This window comes from Hesperophylax consimilis, chromosome 16 (assembly GCF_061612785.1).
Source record: "Hesperophylax consimilis isolate HC1 chromosome 16, BYU_Hcon_1.0, whole genome shotgun sequence".
Taxonomy (NCBI): Eukaryota; Metazoa; Arthropoda; class Insecta; order Trichoptera; family Limnephilidae; genus Hesperophylax; species Hesperophylax consimilis.
Genome location: NC_142851.1, coordinates 8,355,236 through 8,377,952, shown reverse-complemented (window position 1 = coordinate 8,377,952; position 22,717 = coordinate 8,355,236). Strand labels below are relative to the sequence as shown.

General features: G+C 33.7%; 1 protein-coding gene across 2 annotated transcripts in view; it reads left to right on the top strand.

Annotated features, from left to right (window-relative positions):
* Nucleotides 1-22,173, top strand: part of hth (Meis homeobox homothorax) — a 516,737-nt gene extending 494,564 nt beyond the window's left edge. For both annotated transcript variants that reach the window (XM_089640857.1, XM_089640856.1), the window contains 3 exons: nt 12,219-12,277; nt 17,424-17,618; nt 17,900-22,173. In XM_089640857.1, coding sequence (XP_089496983.1) covers nt 12,219-12,277; nt 17,424-17,587 — 223 coding nt within the window. In that variant the 3' untranslated portion in view covers nt 17,588-17,618; nt 17,900-22,173. The remainder of the gene's footprint in view (nt 1-12,218; nt 12,278-17,423; nt 17,619-17,899) is intronic.
* Nucleotides 22,174-22,717: the final 544 nt, after the last annotated feature.

The following is a 22,717-nucleotide window of genomic DNA, read 5'->3' as shown; positions in this document are numbered from 1 at the left end:
TTTCCAAAGGGATATATTGTTCCGACTCCGGGAGACATTCAGCTACGTGCAAAGACTACTGTCAAATCATATTATGGATTAACCAACATTCATATTTTCTAACTGTACAACTCCCCTAACTTCTCTCGATAATCTTATTGTTATAATCTTACATAAGCTTTCAGATACCTTTCTTATTTAAATTAATTTGCGAAACTTAAGGTTATTTAGTAGATAATAGGTATCTACTTGCTAGCCAACACTTTTATACTTTAAAAGTGCCGGAGCTTAGTGTTTTCTCAAGCTAAGAAGACTTTCGAGTTTACGCGAGTGCTTTTTCTATTTATTTTGAAACAAGGAGATAAGGGCTTAAATTTATTTCTTAATTAAATGCTACACGTACCTTTTGAAAGCATTTCGCAATATTAAAACAGTCTAATCGCCCTTTCGCCTTTCACTATATTAATTAACCGAATAATTAATTAAAGAAACATTTATTAAAACGTGACATTACAAAACACTTAAGGTTCTACCTCCTTAGCGTCTTAATTTCCATAATGCCACCCGTAAAAAAAGTAATTCCACGGCTTCAGACGTCCGGAGAAGTTATGATTACCAGGCTCGCATAATACGGGGTCGGTAAATTTAGTGCAAATATTTCCTACAGACCCAAAATCCGCCTCGAGAGCGGAGAGCGGGCGGGTCGCAGCGATCAGGCCAGGCGAATTAACCCTTAATTAAACAAAATCACAACTTATGGCACGGGCTTCTCGGAAAACAGCAGTTTGTTTTCTAGTATTCTGGCAATTACCTTCGCGGCCCGAGCTAAGGGCAAAAGTCGCTACTCGCTACTCCCTACTACGGTGAGACGTCGGGAATTCCACAGAAGACTGCTTGTGCTTGTACTTGTACCTTTCTCACTGCCAGCAGATAAACTACACAATATTATATACCCTACGCCCACTGAAATATTATATACTATGCGTACCCTTACACTCTCAAATCTACAACTATAAGGTTTTGGAGAACTTATTCTCTCCATTAATATAACAAGAATACCTGAGATTTCCATCACTTTCAATATGAAATCATGTAACAGTGGCGGAGAACGGTATTGGGATCGCAGAATAGAGGTAAGATTAATTTTGCCGCCGTATTGCTATTACGAATGCCTTACCGACTTTTACGTTCGGGTGTGTTCTTTTTTCTTTTACCCTCCGCGCCAAAGGGCAGCCGCCACTTTATCCGTACGTGTCAAATGCATTAAACGGCCTATTTAAGTCATATCGGCCGTTTCATCAGGCTATTTCCAGGGGATTTGAAATGAATTCGTTGGTAAGCTTTCGGCAATACCGAGCCCCGGCGGTGCTACCGCAAAACAAACGCTTCCAAGTCTATGGACGTCTAAATCCGACGCTTGGTCAATAGGAGCCAACGACAATAATGATGTTTATTTGCCTCCGACAAACATTGCTACTGTTTTTTCTCCATTTCTGGGAATGCTCGTACCCTCTTTCCGCAAACTACTCATTCGTACGAGAGCCTTGTGTAAATTTAAATCAACTTCTCACAACTCACGCCAATGGTAATTGAACAATGTTATTTCAATTTCAATAAGGTAACAAAAATAGTAAAATTACCCGTATAATAATATAGCATTTACATAGTGAAGTTTAGTGTCAATTCACTTCAAGTGCACTTTATTATAACAAACTGAAAAATATTAGTGGTCATGTTCTTAAAATTATTTCTACAGTGTTCGTTACCCAATACAGATCTAATAATATAACTCTATGGATGGGTTATTTCAAAGAATTTGAACAATTCATCAAATTTCAACGTTCATTTTCGGGTTCTATGAAAGTCCTATCCAAGTTATGTTATTATATCATTATAGGCTAGTTCCTTGACAGAACTGAAATAATGACGGAACTTGAAAATTAACTTTGAAATTTGAAGAATTGTTCAAATTCTCTGAGACAACCCGTACTAAATGTACCATGACCTTTCATACTTACACGTACCACAAATTTGTAATCTTCTCAGCAATATATTGGTGCATAACCGTTTTATGGAGAACTTGAATAAATAAATTAAAAATAAATACATTATTTATTTCTAACTAGATTATTACTTAGACAATGTTATTTTATGAACTATTAATCTTATAGGAACCTACCTACACGAATTTTGATAGCAATTGCAACATTATTCACAACACACAAAACAGATTAACTCAGAATCCTTCAGCTTAATCCGCTCCGCATCGTAATCCATTTTACAAATTTGTAACCTATCTGGCAAAATGAATGCACCATAATGTCCGTAATGTAAAATGTAATAATTGCCTTTAATGCCCGTCTCCCCCTGCCGCGAATAATGAATTCTTTCTGAATGCATTTGCTGCACCCCGGGGGGACTGGAGACAGGGGGGAAGCTGACGATACATCACAGCACCATATTGATTGTGTTAGAGAAAACCCCCCCCCCAGCGACTCGTGTTATTTCCAAACTTACAATTATAATCACCCCTTGTAACTCTTTCGGGTCCTTGGCAGCATGCAGATGACAGGGCGATGGTTGTATGAATGATGATGATGATACTGCTGACGATTCACACACAAATAATTAACTCTTTCAATATTATATTGCATTTAATAATATATTATAACGCTTGCCTAATTTTGTAGCTCCGTTTTTATACAATTTCTCCGTAGGGACTTCGCTGGTAAATACCGGTCTATTTTTACCCATTTTCTTCGTGGGACTTTCTGATACTAATAATATTTGGCCAATATTTTACACTTTTATTTTTAAATCATTTCTAAGGCGCTCAGAAAAGTTTAAAAAAAAACAAGAATGACTATTACAATACGTTAGATAATTTATTTTTATTGAAAATCTATGTTTATTGCGATTCCTAGTGAGACAGGAATATCCTGTGTCAAAACAGGCTAGTTTACAAATGTTTTATATTACCAATAATTACCTACATTTAAGGTTAATTTCTACATGAACAGATTTTTGAAAAGTTCGAAATAAAATATTTGACAAAATTTTGTAATTCAGTTAAATACAAGTATCTTTTTAGATCGAAATACAGAATGATGGGAATAAACAAAAAAACAAACCGTTATTTAGCAATATTTATAGTAAAATATTAAGAGGCATTAGCACAGCCCCTTGAAAAACCACGTGATATTATAATTCCAATTATGAAAAAGAAAATGAAGATATTAATAATTAATAATTAATAACATCGCTTGTCTGATTTTTTCACACAATCAGTTCCACTTTTGATAATGATACTTAAATTCAAAGCTGATCTAAGTTTTAGAATTCCCTACAGATTTACAGACGGACACACAACCTAAATTAATATTTTGATAGGTAGGTACTTTACCGCTTGACTGAATTCTTCAAGCAAACACTTCCAATTTAGAAAATGAAAGTTAGTAAAAATAAAATTTCTAGGGTTCATTGAACCGGAGTTACAGACGGAGGCACAACCGAAATTAATATTTTTAAGTACGTATGTATAAACGAAAAGAATATTGATATAATGCATGTTGGTTACAAGAAAAATGTACGTGGGAAAAAATTTGTAAAAAATCGAAATATTCTTACGATATTCAAGTTGATTCTAATATCACGGCTAAAAATATACCTATTTTAATTTACTGGTATAAACCCGAGTGATTTATGTGAGAATATAATATTGTATACAAGAAAATTATATCATTTATTTTTGTTCACGTAAACACCGTTTTCTCTGTTTTTCTAATGCGATGCAATAATTTACAAAATTGGTTGTTGGCTTGTTATAAATTCTGGTTTATAAACAAACTTATAGTTATTCATCTAAAATTACTACCCGGTATCGCCCAAGATTTCAACACACTTATTGAGTATTTAAATAAAAAAAAATAGATCAAACAATTTGGCATCTTGGTGGGTACAACAGTGCATCATAGCTCATGTTTTTATAATTTCCGCTGCCTACTGAAAATATTATTACGAATACGACATTAAGACGAAGCACTAAGAAGTAATGCAAAATTATGTGATTCTGGTTTGAAAACTTGATCGCTTAGAAATATTTGAAATGCTTTAATTAAATACTGCGATTAGAAAACATCTTCGCCTTTGAAATAACTGAGAATTTTTCGGATTATTTTTTTTAAAAGCTCAGAAGTATCAGGCCTATAAAAACTGCTTTAAATCTCAACATATCCTACTTACGAACCCTTTCTCGGTTATGGTATTATTGTTTAATTTGGCAAATTAAGTTTTGTAGAAAATTATCGTAAAAGACTTAAATATTTGTGCCTGAATAAGGCAAAATAAAATAAAACACACTTTTTGATGTTGTTTTTTTTTTTTGTAAAAATCAAAACACTAGGCTGGTGTTAAGTGGAATTTAAACCTTATAGCCATCTACTTAAGGAGTGTTATTGTTAACGACCTGATTTTCCAAATGTTAAGAGCTTAAGATCTTCCACTATGAATCCGGATGAAGCCCTGGTTTGAATCCCAGCGACTGCAATACGCACATGTATTTTTCACATTTATTGAATATAAAATGAGTGGTAAATACTTTCAGTATCGCCCTGTTTAAAGACAACCATTCAAAAACGAAAAATTATTTCTAATAGATCTAGCAGTTTTTTGTAACCAGATTTGATAAGGTCTTCCTAACTTTCATCTTACCCGTCTTCCCTTCCTTACTGTCATCCGCCTTAAAATATACTCCAAATATGAATGCCAAATCCCCACTGGCTCCGGACAATACAAAAATGAAACATAAATGCACTTTTATCTGGGAAAATTAAAGTAAAAAAATAACCATTCATTATAATGATTATTGATTATTATTGACAATAATTATTGTCCTAAACACATATATTGTTCTTATTTCAAACATGCATATTACGGGCCAAAAAAATAAATATATTTTAAATTTTGCACAACTGATAAACAAAAACAATATTAAAACGTTAATCACCTATGTATGTAAGTCAAGCGTACGACCACAAATGTTAATTAAATTAATGCACAGTTATAGAAAAGGTACAACATGAGCATCTCCTGTCCCCATCCCATCTTCCTCTCCCTCTTGCCCTTTCCTATTCCTTCTTCCTTCTAATATATTTATAGGATTTTTTTTCTTTTTTTTGTTAATTTCATTTTCAGTTAATGGTTATAACCAATTACAATTTTGTATTATATCATATTAACCAACATTAGCATAAGAAACTATTTTGGCTTACCTCATATTTAACCTCTTGTATAACTCATCCTGTATAAAATTGCTGTTTGTTTCTTACAATAAATAAATAAATAAAAATTCGTCTTTCTAAAACGAGTGTTTCTCTAAAAACAATGCAACATGATAATTATTGTAAAACGAAAAAAACTTTATATATTTTATAGGTTATTCGTATTAATAAATATAACAAAAACACAAACAATAAAAACAAACAAAAAAACGTTTAAAATTCAAAAACGGTTATTTATCAGTTGTGTAAAAGTTAAGCATGTGTATTAAATAGTATGCACATTTATTGTAACGAAAATAAAACTGATTTTACTTTTTCAATTTTTTTTAACATTTGCAGAAACGAAAAAGAATATTTTCTCAGCAGCCTCATTATTCTGAATATATTTATTAATAAAATATTATTCTATTAACTATCTTAAGTCCGTTTTAAAACTTTTGTACACTCTTCATTGAATTCCCTTATAAATTCGTTTTCTATATATTTTTTAAATCCTTTTAATTGTGTATTGCTTTCTTTCCCGAATTAAGTTTTATTAAGCTCACTGTTATATCCAATATATAATATAATTATGTTGTGCGTGCGAACCGTATCTAGATTTCTCTGATAAACAATAAACAGTGTCAATCTCAAGTGACCTACCAGGTAAGAATAATACTTTATATTATCTGTCTGTACAAAATGTTAATAAATAATAGTAATAATGACATATGTACATCACATCAAATGTATTGTACATATGGCTTTGTATTGGACATCGACGAACAAGTAGATGCAACTTGTTTATCATTTGATAATAGTTTGACTAGTCTAAGATAGATATAATTGTGGAAATGTATCGTATATTTGTACATCACCAGCAGCATGTGATTTTGCACAAAAATGGCGCTATTTAAATCATCCAAATATTATAATTTTATAATGTATTTTCACATAAATAAAAATTATAGCGCTGTTAAGACCCTCATCAAAGGATTAAAATGCTAATAATCTATGTATTTGGGTAGTCAATGTAACCCGACGCGCACACGATTAGTGCATTCTGACCACACTGCATTATCTGGCAAACATAATAAGAGTGACGACTGTTTTGAACCATCCATTGTGTTTCGATAATTTCACACGCACGATGCACAACAACCCTTGACTCCCCGAGAGCTGCGAGCATGCATGTATTATATTGGAGGGGGTGGGACTCGCACACACGTGGAATGCCGCATGGGGTTGTGACACCAACACAGGGATGATACCAGTGGCGTGGAGAAGTGCGAAAACCCTGACGGATTGGGCAGCCCCTCGTAAACCTGACTGAATCAATAAAAAATAATTACTTACTTAATTCTGTTCTCAGACTAAGTAATAAATTAAACAAACCTCTGATCTGGAGCCCCTAAATACCCGAAAAACCTTTGACTCTGCAGAAACGGGCAGTCCGTTTGATAGATTAATCTCTCTTAACAAATAGATTTCAATCCTTAGAGCACAGGCGTCAGGTAGGTATGCTATCCTTGTTCTACCGGTATTATAATAGAAGATACTCCTAGGAACTAGCGTCATTGATCCCTTTAGCACCGGTACATAGTCGGGAAACACACCAAGGCGCGCCCAACATATGTACACGATTGATATCAGTCACATGAGAGTGGGTTGCTTCTTGAGTTCAACAGCTAGTCTGTGGAACGATTTGCCGGCTTCTGTGTTTCTTCCATCCTACAACATGGGTCTCTTCAAGATCCATGTTCACTTCTTCCCTCAAAAAGATCCTCCACACAGTATCCCCAAAGATGACATAGGCCTGAAGGATTATTATTTTTGGGGATCTCCAGTGTGGAGATAATGTAAAAAACGTATTTTTGATACGCCGCTCCTTTTAAATCTAAAGTTAATTTATTTGCTCACGCCAATAAGGAAAAAAGCTTTTTTATAGAAGAAAAATTAAATAAATATTTCAAGTTTTCGTTCAAATGTAGTTCATTTTATCACTTGTTAATATCCCATTCTAGTTGAGAAGTCAAATTAAGTACCGTAGGAAGAAATAAATTATATCCTTAGGATGATTTTTTACTAAAAGAAGCTCTGAAATAGTTTACGTCTGTTTTGTTTATTCGCTTTGGGGACAGTGAAATGTCCGCCACCGCACTGCATAATACATGTGAATATGTGACAAAATCGCATATGCGCTCCGGTATTCACGACAGTAGTCAGATGCATCTCTGGATGTTTTTCTAGGCAATTTGATTGTCGGGTACATTAATCACAAGCGAGGGGCGCTAGCAACCCCGACCCTCCAAGTTGCCCCTGCACCCCCATCGCCCCCCCCCCCCCCCATGTGAGCGCTAGACTTCCGGTGCCCCGGTCTATCTTACCCCCTTCTGCGTTTAAACTTTCGGAGATTGAAAAGCAAAATACAAGAAACATATGCAAAATACAAAGCCAAATAAAAATAAACTCATTAGTGGAGGTTTTAATGAAGACTGCAAAAGTTTGTTTTCTGATACGTGTTCCAATATGTTGGTTAGGCTGTCTTACTTCTGTTTTGCCATAATATAATCTGTTCCTCATCTTATATTGTATCTTTCATTACTTGAAAACACTCGGTCGGACTAAAAAGTCGAACAAAAAAAAGTTTTTAAAAATACATACGCTTAAAAGTTTAAAATGTATCAGCCTCAAGATACAACATTCAGACTGATCGAGACAATCAAATCGACTGTTTATTAATTAATCTGAAAATATTTATCAATTCAATTCAAAAGTTAACCTCAGGTATGTGGGTAATTTAAGTATTTGACTAAACTAAAAGATAATCGCGATACCATTGTAGATTTTTCAGTAAATTGTTTTCTGTTACATAATTGAAATGAACATAAACATGTAAATCCACACAAATATGTGCCTTATATTTATCATTTTTTTAAATTAAATTATTTAGCGATATAACCAAATTGGGCCACACCAACCTATGCAATGAATACTTTGAAATGAGTTATTGGTATAAGATAAGTTTATAGGTAATTACAAATCAATGTTTGATACCTACCAAAGCCAAACATGTCTAAACACAATTATAAATCAATGGTAGATACCTACTAAAGCCAAACATGCCTAAACAAAATTATAAATCAATGTTAGATACCTACCAAAGCCAAACATGCCTAAACAAAATTATAAATCAATGGTAGATACCTACTAAAGCCAAACATGCCTAAACAAAATTATAAATCAATGTTAGATACCTACCAAAGTCAAACATGCCTAAACAAAATTCAAATAAAACGATTCTTTGGACATTATTAATGATATATATTTTTAATTTATCAGCAAACAAAAACCTTCAGTTTCAGAATAAACTGAATTCAGCACACAATCCTTTTATTAAATTCTGTCATCACCAAAAACTAAGGAGAGTGATTGATTTGACATTATTATTAAGTAAATAAATGGTGTTTTAATTTTAGGCTTTTAGGAATTCCTTTAGAATCAATACATTAAGATTGTTCACTACATTCGTTGAATTTAATTGACAGAACAAAAGTTTTTGATCTTATATTTTTAAGTAAAATTATCAGTTAGCCTGATATATATTTGATCAAATTTCAAGTTCCTACCATTAGATCAAGGTTCTCGGGAGTATGTATTATTGTGACAATTATACTACGGTTTCAGGCTGCAATTATGTTATAAATAGATTGGTTGTTAACTCTTTTGCTAATGTAGCTGATGTTTTTAGTATGCTGTTGAAGAATAAAATTTTGGCTTAGCGCTGCATATTTTAACTAGGCCACAGCAAAACAGGTGTTTTGGTTTTTGTTTTTCTTCTTAATTGTTATAATTTACTCTGTACTAATGTATATTATTTTTCTTCTTCTATGTTTCCTTTACTTATGTAATCAACTCATTTTTTTTCTTTCTTTCTGCCTTTATCATATATAATTTTTAATATCGCTGACAATAACTATCCTGTTAGTAAATGACACTTGTGTCTTTAATTCTAAGTCCCTATTCAAATTTTATAATTAACTGATTTTTTGGTTTTGTTGCGTAGGCTGGTTTGGTCTTTAGTCACTTTATTGAGTTTATTATATAAAACCAAAAAATCTTTATTTTCGTGTAAAGTCGTGAAAAGTACTTAGTAGAGCGAGTTTCTCTTGTGATTTTCCATATTCACAATATTGGTTTACCCCTACATAGTCGTTACCGCAAGAATGATTCGGGAATCGATGTTATTGTAAAGTGGAATCACAGGGGATTAGAGGTGAAGGAACAAAAATCTATCGCGATCCACAATCACGGGTTATGGGGAAATTATTCATAAGGCCGTCTGCGCGATACAAGGGAAGTAATGTCTTCATGGAGCGAGAAAATGAGAAATCTTTATTTTATGCACCAACACAGAAATCCGAACAAAACATGCATCGTGAAAGTGGTTTTCGAATTTAAATCCCTTTCAAATCAGGAAATAAAGGTTTTATGTGAAAAATAGGATCGATACATGCAGTACCTATTTGATGTTAAATAAATAACAAACATTTTTATGTTGCTTTCCTCTTAGTCACAAAGCAGAAATCTCTGGATACATTGTATTTATTAACTGCTTTTATCATCCATTTACAAAGCAATATCACTGAAATAAACTATTTCATAGCAGACTTAGAATAAATATCAATGAGATCCATGATGCACATGTGTGGTTAAATCATGTATGATCGTGTAATAAATGTGGAGATCCGCAAATAATGCAGTGCGTTAGGTTAAAAAAGGGACTCTCAAATGGTCTGGACAAATAGAGTGAATAATCGAAGAAAGGCGTCTAAGTAAAATAGTAGATGAAGTCAGGGATACTCGATGAAGATATGGTACGATCAAGTGGACCAGATAGTCGGGCCATGTCAAGAGTCAAAATAATAGAAGAGTATGTATGAAGTGAAAGGGGGAAAAATGTGTGCCAAGACCGAGTTTTTAGTTAGTTAAATAAATAGTGGTTAAATAGAATAGATAATAGTATAGAAAATTGTTTAAAAAAATAAGATTGGTTTGTTTGGTTCCTGAAATAATAATATAACACTAACATTTAGGAAAGATAACACCTGTCTTCACGAGTGCTAAAAATCACCCTGATATAATATCTTACCCACCCTACATCTCTGAACTATGCGTCCTGGAAAACACTGGTCTGAGGCAGTCAACTCTTAGATCAGCAACATCTTCAGCTGTAGGCAGACTTATGAACCTAAGCGCAAGCCAAATACTAAGTTTGGTGATCGCGCTTTCGGAGTACCAGGGCCGAAGGCTTGGAATAAAATCTCTCCGGAACTAAGATCCATAACAAGTCCAACAGAATTCAGGACTAAACTAAAAACTTACCTTGTTAAGCTGTCATACCCTTAAATTAAATATACCGTTCCTGAGAGAATGTCCAGTTATATCCAATTTTCCAATTATGTCCAAATACTGTATCTAAATTTCGCTAATATATTGTACTGTATATTATCTCCAAATATAGTTAGTAATAACATAGATCATTGTAGAAATGTATTGTAAATTTGTACAGCGCCCTTGAGGTGATTTTGCACAAAAACGGTGCTATACAAATCATCCAAATATTATTATTACTTACAATTACTTCTATTCATTTCCACCTGCATATATTTTCCTACTGTATTTGTTACGATCGTCTATAAAGGATATGAGTTATATTCAAATTATCCTTGTTCCTCTGATGTATTCTAGTTTTATTCATAATCGGATGTTTTAAAGGGAAAAAATGCAAGTCTCCGTATCCCATGACATCAATTATAGTAACATGGGTGGCTTAGCAGTCTCGCTCGCAATTCTTCCCTTTCTCGTTTTATAATATAAATATCCAGTTTCCCCGCAAATTGCTCGCGGCTACATACTCTCGACTCGGTGTTTTATTATTTTTTTGAAAATATTATTTACTCGCTGGCGACAAACGGCACCTCCGGGACTGGAGCGGTTTACATGTAATCATTGCTAACGTATCACTCTATAAATAATCTCAACACAAAATAAAATGATCAGATTATATTCTAAGATTTTAGAATGTTTTTTTTTATGTAAAAGTCTTCGAAAATTTTGAAAGTAATAGTTTTGGATTTCGATTAAGTTAAATTTAGTGAAAAGAATTTGGTGTATTTTTTGACACATGACGAAATTACATATGCATGAATTACACATAGATGAAAATACACCTAAGTGCTTAAATTACACCTGAATGGTACACCTAATCTAACTTTTGTTTTTTTTTTCAATGTACCTTTATCTTAGCACACAACTAATAACAGATGCCATTTAAAAACAGATTTTTGATATTTGGAATTTAATTAGTTAAGTGTAATTCTTTCCGTGTGTAATTTCGTCCATGTGTAATTCTAGCAGGATAATATACTGGTAAATGAAATTCACGCCAGTGTAATTTAGTTCATGTGTAATTTTGGCAAGATAACAAACTGGTAACTTTAATTCACGCCAGTGTAATTTCGTCGGTGTACAATTCTGGCAAGGTAATAAATTGGTAAGTGAAATTCACGCCACTTAAATTTCGTCCATGTTTAATTCTAGCAAGATAACAAACTGGTAACTTTAATTCACGTCAGTTAAATTTCATTCATGTGTAATTTTGGCAAGGAAATAAGTTGGTAAGTGAAATTCACGCCAGTTTTATTTCGTCCGAACACTTAATACATTGTTTTTTATGGATATATTTATATTTATTATCAGTTATCACCGCTTGTCAGCAGGTATATTTTATCCGAATCATTATAATATTGTACATTTAACGATTGTTAAAGCAAAATTGTTGAATATATATCAAAATTACTTAAATTATTTAGGTTTATTGTAACAAAATCATATTATTTATGTAGATAAAATGTTTCCCTCTTTTTATAATGGTCTTGTTTATGAAATAATACTAATATCTTTGTATTTTTGTTCTAGGTTTATCAATGCACGGCGTAGGATCGTACAACCAATGATCGACCAATCCAACAGAGCAGGTAAGATATCAAAACCATTAATAATATTTTCTAATGAATAATGTGTTTAAATTTCCCCCGTGCTTTCAAATAATATTACTTAGTCACTACACAATCCATGGAAAATCTCAGAAATCTAATATCACAAGAACCAAGCATCCCTAATTAGATTATTCCAATCAAACGTCATATTCATATCTTAATTAATTCCACAAACTTGATTGAAAACTTATTGGTAGCTGTATCGTATATCTGAACTAAATTTCATCTAACGTCTGAGTATTATTATTTCTCGGTGTGCTTGTAATTATAATGGGAACATTACCAATATTGCCAGTAATCAGCTACAAACTTAAGTATCGATTGACAATCTCCTCCTCCTTGTGCTACCCTGGGAGGTATGTGTGAGGGGTGGTTTAGGGGGTGGGGTTGTTGGGGGGTTGGGGTGGGGGCTGATCACGGTAGAGCATACCCGTGGGACGCGGCGTGATCACTAAAAGCTTTCAAACCTATCCACAAGAGTAACTCCAAAGAAGCCTTTACACATACGAACCTTTATAGTCTACGAACATAAATAGTGTGATACCTGCAACCTATACTGGCTTGGTGGTGCTCTTTTAATCCTTTTACATCCCTTTTCAATCGTGCCTTCAAGGTTTTCTTATTGCTAGTACAATTATTTTTGGTTGTTGTTATGGCTTTGACAGCATATCGAAAATTTTAATAAATTCGAAACAATCGGTTTTTCAGAATATCGTAAAGCCGATCTGTCAAAGTGCAATTTACTATATTAAAAATACTCTTAGATGGTTTCAGCACAAGATAGTGCGGATTGTTGAAGAAATGAAAATAGATGATGGGAAGAAAAAAACGCTCGTGTACACTTCCTGATGAGCTGAATTAACACCGAACGGCGAGTTCATCCTTATTGCAGCACTATTGACACACAAACACATTATTGGTCTGGTGTTTACCAAGATTCCGCCCTAGAGAGTGCCGCCCTTCCCACTAGGCACACGGCACACGGCGCACAGCACACACGGAAAACGGCGGCGGCGGCCGTAAAGTTAAAGGCCATCAACTGCGCGCTAGTAATTGTTTACTGCGCTCTGAAGGCCATTAGGCGGCAGACGAGGTTCCTTGGTACCTACCTCCGCCCTCCACAGTACAGTAGACAGTAGACAACTCCTTCCTACATCATTCTTTTAACCACTTATTTACTTTGCTTGCTCTATTTTCGCTGTTCATTTAAGCCGTAATGGCGTCAAGAAAGGAGCATTAATTTATAGTTGAAGTTCCTACCGCCTACATCATAGTTTTATACGGTAAATTGCTGACAACCTGATTTCTTACCTTCTTGCGCATCCATTAGTTTTCAAATGATTTTCCTCATAACCCGAAACAGTTTAAGCAGTATTTTCCGGCAGCTCATTTCATTTCTCTTTCACGCTTCCCTTCTGAGGTTTCAATCTATTCGGTTCTTATTAAAAAGACTTTCATTTGGGCCGGCTCGTATTGAAGGCAATTACTTTTCTTCGCGCATAAAAACCAATAGCTCTCCCTTAGACAAGTAGCGGGAACGGGCAACGGGCATACATAGAGAAGGAGAGCTACTCAGTGGCACCTCGGGTCGCGTCTCCTGAAACCGACGTCTTCGACTATTTTAGATTTATTAGCGACGTGAGAATGGCCTGCGGCAATTAGTTCCGAGCGTCTAATAGGGAACTTGGGGACCGTTATCTGGCAATAGAGCGTAGAAAGGCAGTTTACTCCCCACCGCCACCAACTCTCTACCCCAACACTCTCCTCTACCCCAATCCTACTACACACTACACCCAACACACGCCTGTATATTCATTCAGCTTTTGAGGATTCAAATTAATGTCGTTAGCATTAATTCATTATCAACAAAAAAATAATATTACACAGGATTTTTAATTGTTATTTTGTAATCATTGACTTTATCTTGGGCTTGTACAGACCGCTTTTGATATATTACTGATGTTTAAGCGCGTTTCGTTTTGTCACATTTTTGACATTTTTATCGAAATAGCTACGTAGAGAATCAAAATACGATGATTCACTGAACTTTTTATAATTTTTTTCAATTCATCGTGTAGATTTTCATAGATTTGGTAAACATTTAAATACTATGACACTGCTAAAGCTTCTGGCGAAAATTGCAAATCAGGGTGGGTAAGTAATTTTTTTTAGAAATCGGTATGTGCAAATGAAACCTTTTCCTTTGACAGCATACATGTTCATATACGATAACCCTGTTAAAATGTAGCCATTTCCTCGCTCTCCGTGAACCCCTTGCTCCTATCTCCTCCCCCCTCCCTCCCCCTCGGCGCCCCTAGGCCGGAGAGTGATGGATAACCCAGAACGGGTCAACGGTTTCGGACATTATTCTCTTTTTCCCTTTTTTCTGTTTCTCTCCTCTGACCAGAAAGCGCCCTCCCCCGCCCGTATAACTAACCATAACTAACTAAGGGTTGGACGGGATGGATTGCAAATTGTGCTCAGGATGTGTATGACTTTTCCAGTTTCGCAACGTAAGCCCTCCCCTTTCATGCTGAGTTCCCATTTCCAAAAGAATAATTGAAACTCAAATTCCTGACACACGCCATTCTATTGTTTTTTCTGTCTTTAAAAGGGATGTAAAGCTTGAAATTATTCAAAAACAACAAAGAAATCTCTAACACTTCCACAGCATGTATGTTACCACACTTACAAACAAAGTATTATAATGCGAATGCATTGTATATTATTTTAAAACTATGGCTGACAGTTGAAGCTTATGAATAATCACTATTTACTGCTGTAGACTCAACGTAGAATCATTAATTAAAATTCTAATCAGCCAATAAATCTATCGCAATCAAACCATGATCCATCGCATCGTGCCCGAGTACAAATTAGTGATTCATGATTAATCATTATTAGCCATAGTTTGCCAACATTGGCCAACCATAACATATTGCTGTAAACTTTGTCAGTGTTAGGCTATTGCAAATTGATGCCTAAAATAACTGCAATACCAAATGCGCAACAATATCTAATTAACCAAACTCTGCAATAATTACATTATTGAATAACGGATTAATTATATTTCCATATCAGTCAGCTTTTTTAAATCTTATTTGTACATGAGCTTCCTCAAAGTTCTCGTTTTCATATTTTAACAAAGCCAAATTTTATTTTTTAGATAACTATGAACACTATTATCACACCTTTGAACCAAACACGTCCAGTAGAGCTTCCACCATCTACGCTAATGAATTTATCGTGCTCGTATAAATTGGTGGATAATACTGGTTTATACGGAGGGCAATTATTAATCCACGTTAGCCCGAGCTACGTGATCATGCTCCAACATCACGTAGATTGGGATGCATTAACGTTATTCACGTGATATATGAACATGAACATATTCATAACACGTTACTTCTAATTCTAATAATGAATCTCACCTTGTTTGACTGATCATGTGATATAATTAAATAAAGTTATTATTAAGTAGGACAAAATTTAAGCCGCATCCCGAAAAAATATTCCTGTATTTCCTACGAATTCCTATGTTCTTAAAATAACAGGAAATCGTTGACCATTTCTTTTAGAAACCATCTCCTCCCATTTCAGCACCCCTGCTAAATCTTTTCCCAACCCCGATTGCAGACTCAGTATGTTTGGAGAAAATCCCTGTCATGAGAAATGATAATATTTATGATCACCACATTTCCATACCCGCATTAAAGCTTCAGTTCACAATCAATGAAATTGGGTTACAAATAATGTTTATATTAGAGATACGAAATTAAGTTTTTCAATGTAATGATACGCGACATTTGTAAATGTGAACACTAGTTTTATCGTTAAAATGTACATGATTAAATGGTACCTAATTGTAATTTCATTGCTTTTTACCATTACAATGTCCTCAAAGAGATATTTTTCGAAAATTACAGTATAAAAATCTAATTTTTTCAACACCTCAGTATACAGTGTAGAGACAGGGGAATTATATCACCGCATTGGGCAGCATACTGAGGCGGGTTAAGGTAGGGCTGTAGGAAAGAGTTTATTATTGAGGATATTGAAGAGGCCAGGATTATATGAAGGAGGAAAAACAGATTTTCTTAAAAAATTTCTTGGTTTTCGTCATTTAATGTGCTTGAGATTGTTAGGTGCATCTTTCCACTTTAAATAAACAGCCAATATTACCACAACACATCAAATATCGCTTTTGTAATGTCGCATCCACATAAAATCATTCTCCAATAATCCCTCGATAGTGCATAATTCCCAGCAGTTAGGTAATGTCTTTCCATTGTAAGGAATGGTGGTATTGGTTCCCTCTTCCGTCAGGAGTCTCCCTTTATCGCTTCCTGTTATCCTGGTAACGGCTCCATCCCCCCACATCCTCGATAGAGACCCTGCAGTAGTAATAACTCTCGTAAATCAATGGACCGTGCCGGGTAATGGACATTCTTATGGTTGGCGGAGAGACAAAAAGAAAATCAGATTTATTAGCCTGAACAATTCTGTTTAAGATTTCTCACATGTCCTTGCTGAAAAGCTTTCAGGACGTCATTAAGGGTGTAAATATTAATCGTGTTTATACATCAGTACAACGAGAATTGTATTTAAACGGAGACACGTTAAACACATGTCAAATGTGTGTACATGATTGACATTTTCCACGTGAGAACGATTCATCGTTCATTTGCTCAAGAACTCGGATATGTTATGGTTTTATTGTAAATTATTGTATTGTAGCGTTCTTGAGGTGATTTTGCACAAAAACGGCGCTATAAAAATCATCCAAATATTATTATTATTACATTGTGTCATATTCTTTAGAAAATGATAGTAAAACATTTAAATATTCTATTTCTTGCGTAAATCATAAGAGGCGGCTGGTGTTAAGTGGAAATAAACCTTATCGCAATCTACATAAGGAGTGTTACTGGGGTACTCGATTCCAAATGTTACAAGACGTGGTGCTTTGTCTTAAACAGACCCTCCACAAAATCCCGAAGATTATATGTGTGGAGTAAAAACTTATTTTAAAAAATCTGCATTATTTGTACTTATTAAAATGATTTGATAATCAAATGTGTTTGTTAATGTCTTGTATCTAATGTAATTGTTTTTCTTTTGACAGTGTTTCCCCACGCGGGTCCCAGTGGCGCGTACAGCCCGGACGCCACCATGGGTTACATGATGGACGGGCAGGCGCAGATGATGCATCGCCCCCCGGCAGACGCAGCCTTCCACCAGGGCTACGCGCACTACCCGCCCGCCGAGTACTACGGACACCATCTATAATCGCCGGCCCTGCTCCCGGCGTTTCACGAAGGTGACTAACACACACACTAACATACCATTACATGATACGTGCATCCTCTACTCTTACTTATTACTTATACTCCTCTCGCTTCTCGTCTCCTGGTAATGAACTTTGATTGATGGCTTTTTTATTACATATCAAGTGGGTGTTTTTTGCACTCTTGATTATATTGATTTGCGCTTGATTAACTACTTATGTCGTGACAAGCCACAATCAGCTTGCCTTTGATGCAATAAAATACTACATTGATCTTATGACTTCAATTACTAATAATTTGTTTATTGTTGCAGGTGCTGATAACGATTCGTAGAATCCCAGCAGAAGAGAGCGCCGAACAGCGCTTCGCCTAGAAGTGCTAAAATACCAGTGACTTTATTATTAGGTATATTTGGGCGGAGACAGTGTGACGCGTTCATCAAAAAAACATTGGACAATCAATCGATCGTGTGTTATTTTAGTGTTTGCGCAATCCTACCAAGATCGAAGCAGACTTTTCCGTGATGAATGCATAACGGATCATTTATAATGCGCTTTGGTTTACCGATACTTTGGTATTCTGATCACAAAGAACAAATAATATCATTTAAATGTGATTCAACCACTGTACAAAGATGTGTAAATTATGTTTTGTATCAAATCGTGTTTGCGTGTGTGGTTTTGACTTGTCATGTGATCGTGGCTTAACTAATAGCATGGTGACATAACGCGGCATCATTAAACAATAAGAATAATACAATTAGAAGTATACAACGAAGAGTCGGTTCGGGGAGAGAAGAGAAGAGAAGAGAGAAGCTCTGTGATCATGTGGCCGGAAGTGACTGGGCGAGGACGGGGACAAACAAAGGTCCTGTTCAGTCTTCAGTATACGATAAGTCTACAACTAACAGTGTGAATATGGACTCGAGCGTTCAATGAACAGTTAAGTAGTTTGTGTCTGGACTATCAGAGAAGTGACAAACGAACGGCCAATACACAACACAAGAGGTGCAATTTACCGCGCTAGATCCGCGTTGCTTTTCAATAAAGACAGCATACAGTGGATCTTTCGTCAGCGGTGCATTAGCTGTTAAGACTTGAAATATTATACGGTTCATATGTAATGTTAATATACAAATGATTATAAATTTTTAATTAAAGTGTGTTAGAAGTTACAAATCTGAATGTAATTCGCAAATACCCCTACCCCTTTATAAATAAAATAAATAAATCTTAAATTAATAAATATTTGTAAGTTACGATTAGTGATATTTGATAGAGGAGTATGTATAGGAGCATCAATGTGTATAAACCTCGGAGAGTTGTAGTAAAATGATTGAAGGTAGATGTGTGGGGGCTCTGTCGAAGGTAGCTATTGCTTTCTCTGGAACTTCGCTCAGCTCAGCGCTGTGCAATGCGTAGTACTGTTCGCTGTGCAGTGTGCAGTACTGTGCGCTCTACAGAACAGTACTGTGCATTGGCGCAGCCGCAACTGCCGCCGGCTGCAGGCAACTGTATATATTATTCGTAGGAAGCAGCCTAACTATTTACTATACTGATTTTATCAAAACATTGTATACGTAAATGTCCCTTGAACCGCTTTTTAATTATGTACTGAGATATTATTCATATTTGTGTTCTTGTGTTCGTCTTAATCATCACAATTTGAATATTTATTCCTCAGAAACTATTAAATACATAATAATTATCAATACATACTTTCTTCCATCATAAATAACCTTCATTATTTATTTCGTTGTTTATGAATATCTTATGAAAACTTATACTGTTACATGAGATCAGCTTTTGTTGTTTCGTGGATATGCAATATTAAAATCAGCTAAATGGACACTCATTTATTTATAATTCTGTTTAAAAAAACAACCAGATAAAATTTAATAAAGCTCACTGTGTTGTTCACTTATAAAAGCCCATAAATTATTATTCAGTAAATTATTAGAATTGTAATAGATAAACAAGTAACATCAATAAAACCATTCAAAATAGTGCTTTATCCTAGTCAATACTATTTGTAAATATCTGTTGAAATTGAATTTGAATGAATTATTTTAATAAATTGAGCAGATTCAAATGGTAGATACAAAATCAGAACAAAAATAATTAATTTCAGTTAAATAATGAACATCTAAGGGAAGAACCAAGTTAATAGGTTGATCAAATCTACTTAATAACCTCCCAAGTTCTATTCTTGGCATTACTTGATTATACTGAAACTGTGTATACCAAAATCTCTAGAGGTAGCCATTCGCACATCATTACAGTGTAATTATACGTGTGATTAATAAATATTTGTAACGGAAACTTTAATATTGAAATGCTTTCAAATTTGTGATGTTATTGTAATAATATTTAAAAAGACTCTTAATCATGTTGTTGTAATCATTTTTTCTGTCTCCCACCAATTATAGTTGTTATAAAACATTCGTATACTATGGAAACCAATAATTCTACCAATTTTATAAGAAAATTACGTAATGGGTTATGATTTTAATGTAACAGGAACTTGATGAACGATCACACACTTATAATAGATCACATCTATGTATATATGTCATCATAACTACGTAGACAACAGAAGCTCACATTATTTTTGTACAAATTAATTTAGTCTTTTCAATAAGAAGCTGTTTTAGCACAAAAGTTTTAACCATTTCTCAAACATGAATTTTTCGATATTTTTTATTTCCATAACATTAAATTGTAACAATTATTGGTTGTGTATGATTTTCAATTTATCTATAATAATTTTTCTATTTAAATCGGTTTTTGAAGGCAAATAAAACTAGGAACTAACAGAAATATAATGGCGCATTATTCTTTACTGCTTCTGAAGGCAATCAATTATGTATACGATGGTTAAAATATTATTTTATATCTGAAAGATCTGTCTGATAGAAAAGGCAGGTGTCTTATATAAATCAAATTATACTAAATGTATGTATGAGAATGGATCTCTTTACAGGGTAATCAATTATGAGAAAACTGTTTAAATATGGTTTAATTAAATAAGTCATTTCCAGTTTTGTTCCGCCAGGTACAAAATTTCAAATAGTATAGAAATAAACTTATTTTAAACTTTCCTTCAAACGATTTACGATTTAAATAGAAAACTTTATTGGATACTTTCAACGCTGCTTCGAAGCTATTCTCTGATTTTGAAGTAGAAACTTATTTATAAACTTTGCATTTTGCTTGCGTTCGCTCTCAAACCAAGTTAGTGTCACCCATTAAATAAGTACACCAAACCAAGAGATGATGAAGTTGTATTAAATGTTCATCATAAGCCTTAATCAATGTATACGAATCTTCAAATAATACTTTGTTTCATAAATGATAAAAACGTTTTTCAAATGTTCAAACAATACGAAAACACAAAATATACTTATGTTTACAAATATCATGTTTTTATGAAATATTGATATATTTATAGTGAATTTTAAATTGTCGTAGGTACCCATATTCTGTCGATTGATACTGAAATTTTTTTATCAATTTTTTCTCAACCATGGCAACGTTAAAAATTTAATAATCTATAAATTGTTTAATGGCTTAATTAAAAATGCCTTAAAACCATGCATTATTGTGTATCAGTATTCAGGTGAATTTTTACTCATCCCATTAACTTACCTATATTATTATACTATTTTGCGAACTTCCTATAAAGCAATGGTTTATTCGATATTTTAACTTAAATTCACGTGAATACTTTTTCTTTCCGAAAACAAACATATCAAAGATTTTCTTTAATCATTGGAAATTAAATAAAACACGCTGTACAATAATATTGTTTGTAAATTATTAATTATGTAAATGTTTGTTAAATAACACAAGACAAGGAGAAAGGGGTGGTGTGCTTTTATTCCGTTTCAAATGCTTTTCTTCGACCCGTAAAAATGGCAATAAAAAAACACATGTCGAAAAATGTGAAATGTAAAATAAAAATAAATTAAAATATCCACCATTTTTGATGGTCCCCTAAAGTTGACCATCTGACTGAAGGGAAATGGGTTGAAATAAATAAAAGCACACTTCCCGTGGTTCACATGAAACTTAACGCTTCCCTCAAAGGATGCAAATCCTGTTAGAATTTTGTAAAATATTATTTGTTTGTTTTTCCTTTGTAACTATGTAAAAACTGATTTGTTTCGCACAAGCATCTATTTGTTCATCTATTTTTAAATCTTTATTGTTTTTAGAGAAACAGAGTGATACTTTTCCTTTAATTTCGGAACATGATGTTTTCAAACAGACGTGTTAAACTAATAAATGATTATTTAATATGGACGGATAAATGTAAATGTATGATTTTTATTCAACTTTAAAGATAGTTAGTTTATATGCTATAAACTTACCTCTATACTGAATTATACTTATTATTATATAAATATTAAAATATATAAATATTGATAGATTATAAAGTGAAATAATGAAAAGAAGATGAATGTAGATCGCGGACGTATGAGAGGTTATGCTCTGTATAGCGGTTTTTTTTTTTGAATGATGGAAACAATGAAATTTGTTAGCATTATAAATGCTACATCTTGTGTAAAAAATTATTAAAAAAACATTAAAAAAATATTTTGTTTCATTTTTATCCTAGAAATACATTTAACATGAGAAGCACATAAACCTAACATAACGTGACAATCTGACAATTTTACATGTTTTGGGAAGAGTAACCTCTCATAGAGACAAGTAAAACACTTTGGATTAATATACTATGCATTTTCTACGCGCTTAAACAATATTATAAGACAAGTCCCCGAAAGACATAATTTAGGCAGACAGGTAACATTCATAATATAAATTATCAAATTGGTTATTAACTTGGGAAAAGGGAGCCAAGAACTGCTAAAAACATAACTTAGTAGACATTTTTCTTCTTTATTTTGTTTGTTTTTAATACTTTTGCTAACCTCACACTAATTTCGGAAATCAATGGATAATATATATTTTTTAAATAATAAAAATTACAAAAATAAGTAACGTTACAACTCGATGTTTTGTTACCCACGAAAAAAATCATTCCTCAGAATAAGCTACCTGTTTCGGATGGTGACTGGACAACTCTTCAAATTTTCAATTCAACACACCTTTATAAAGTGATAATA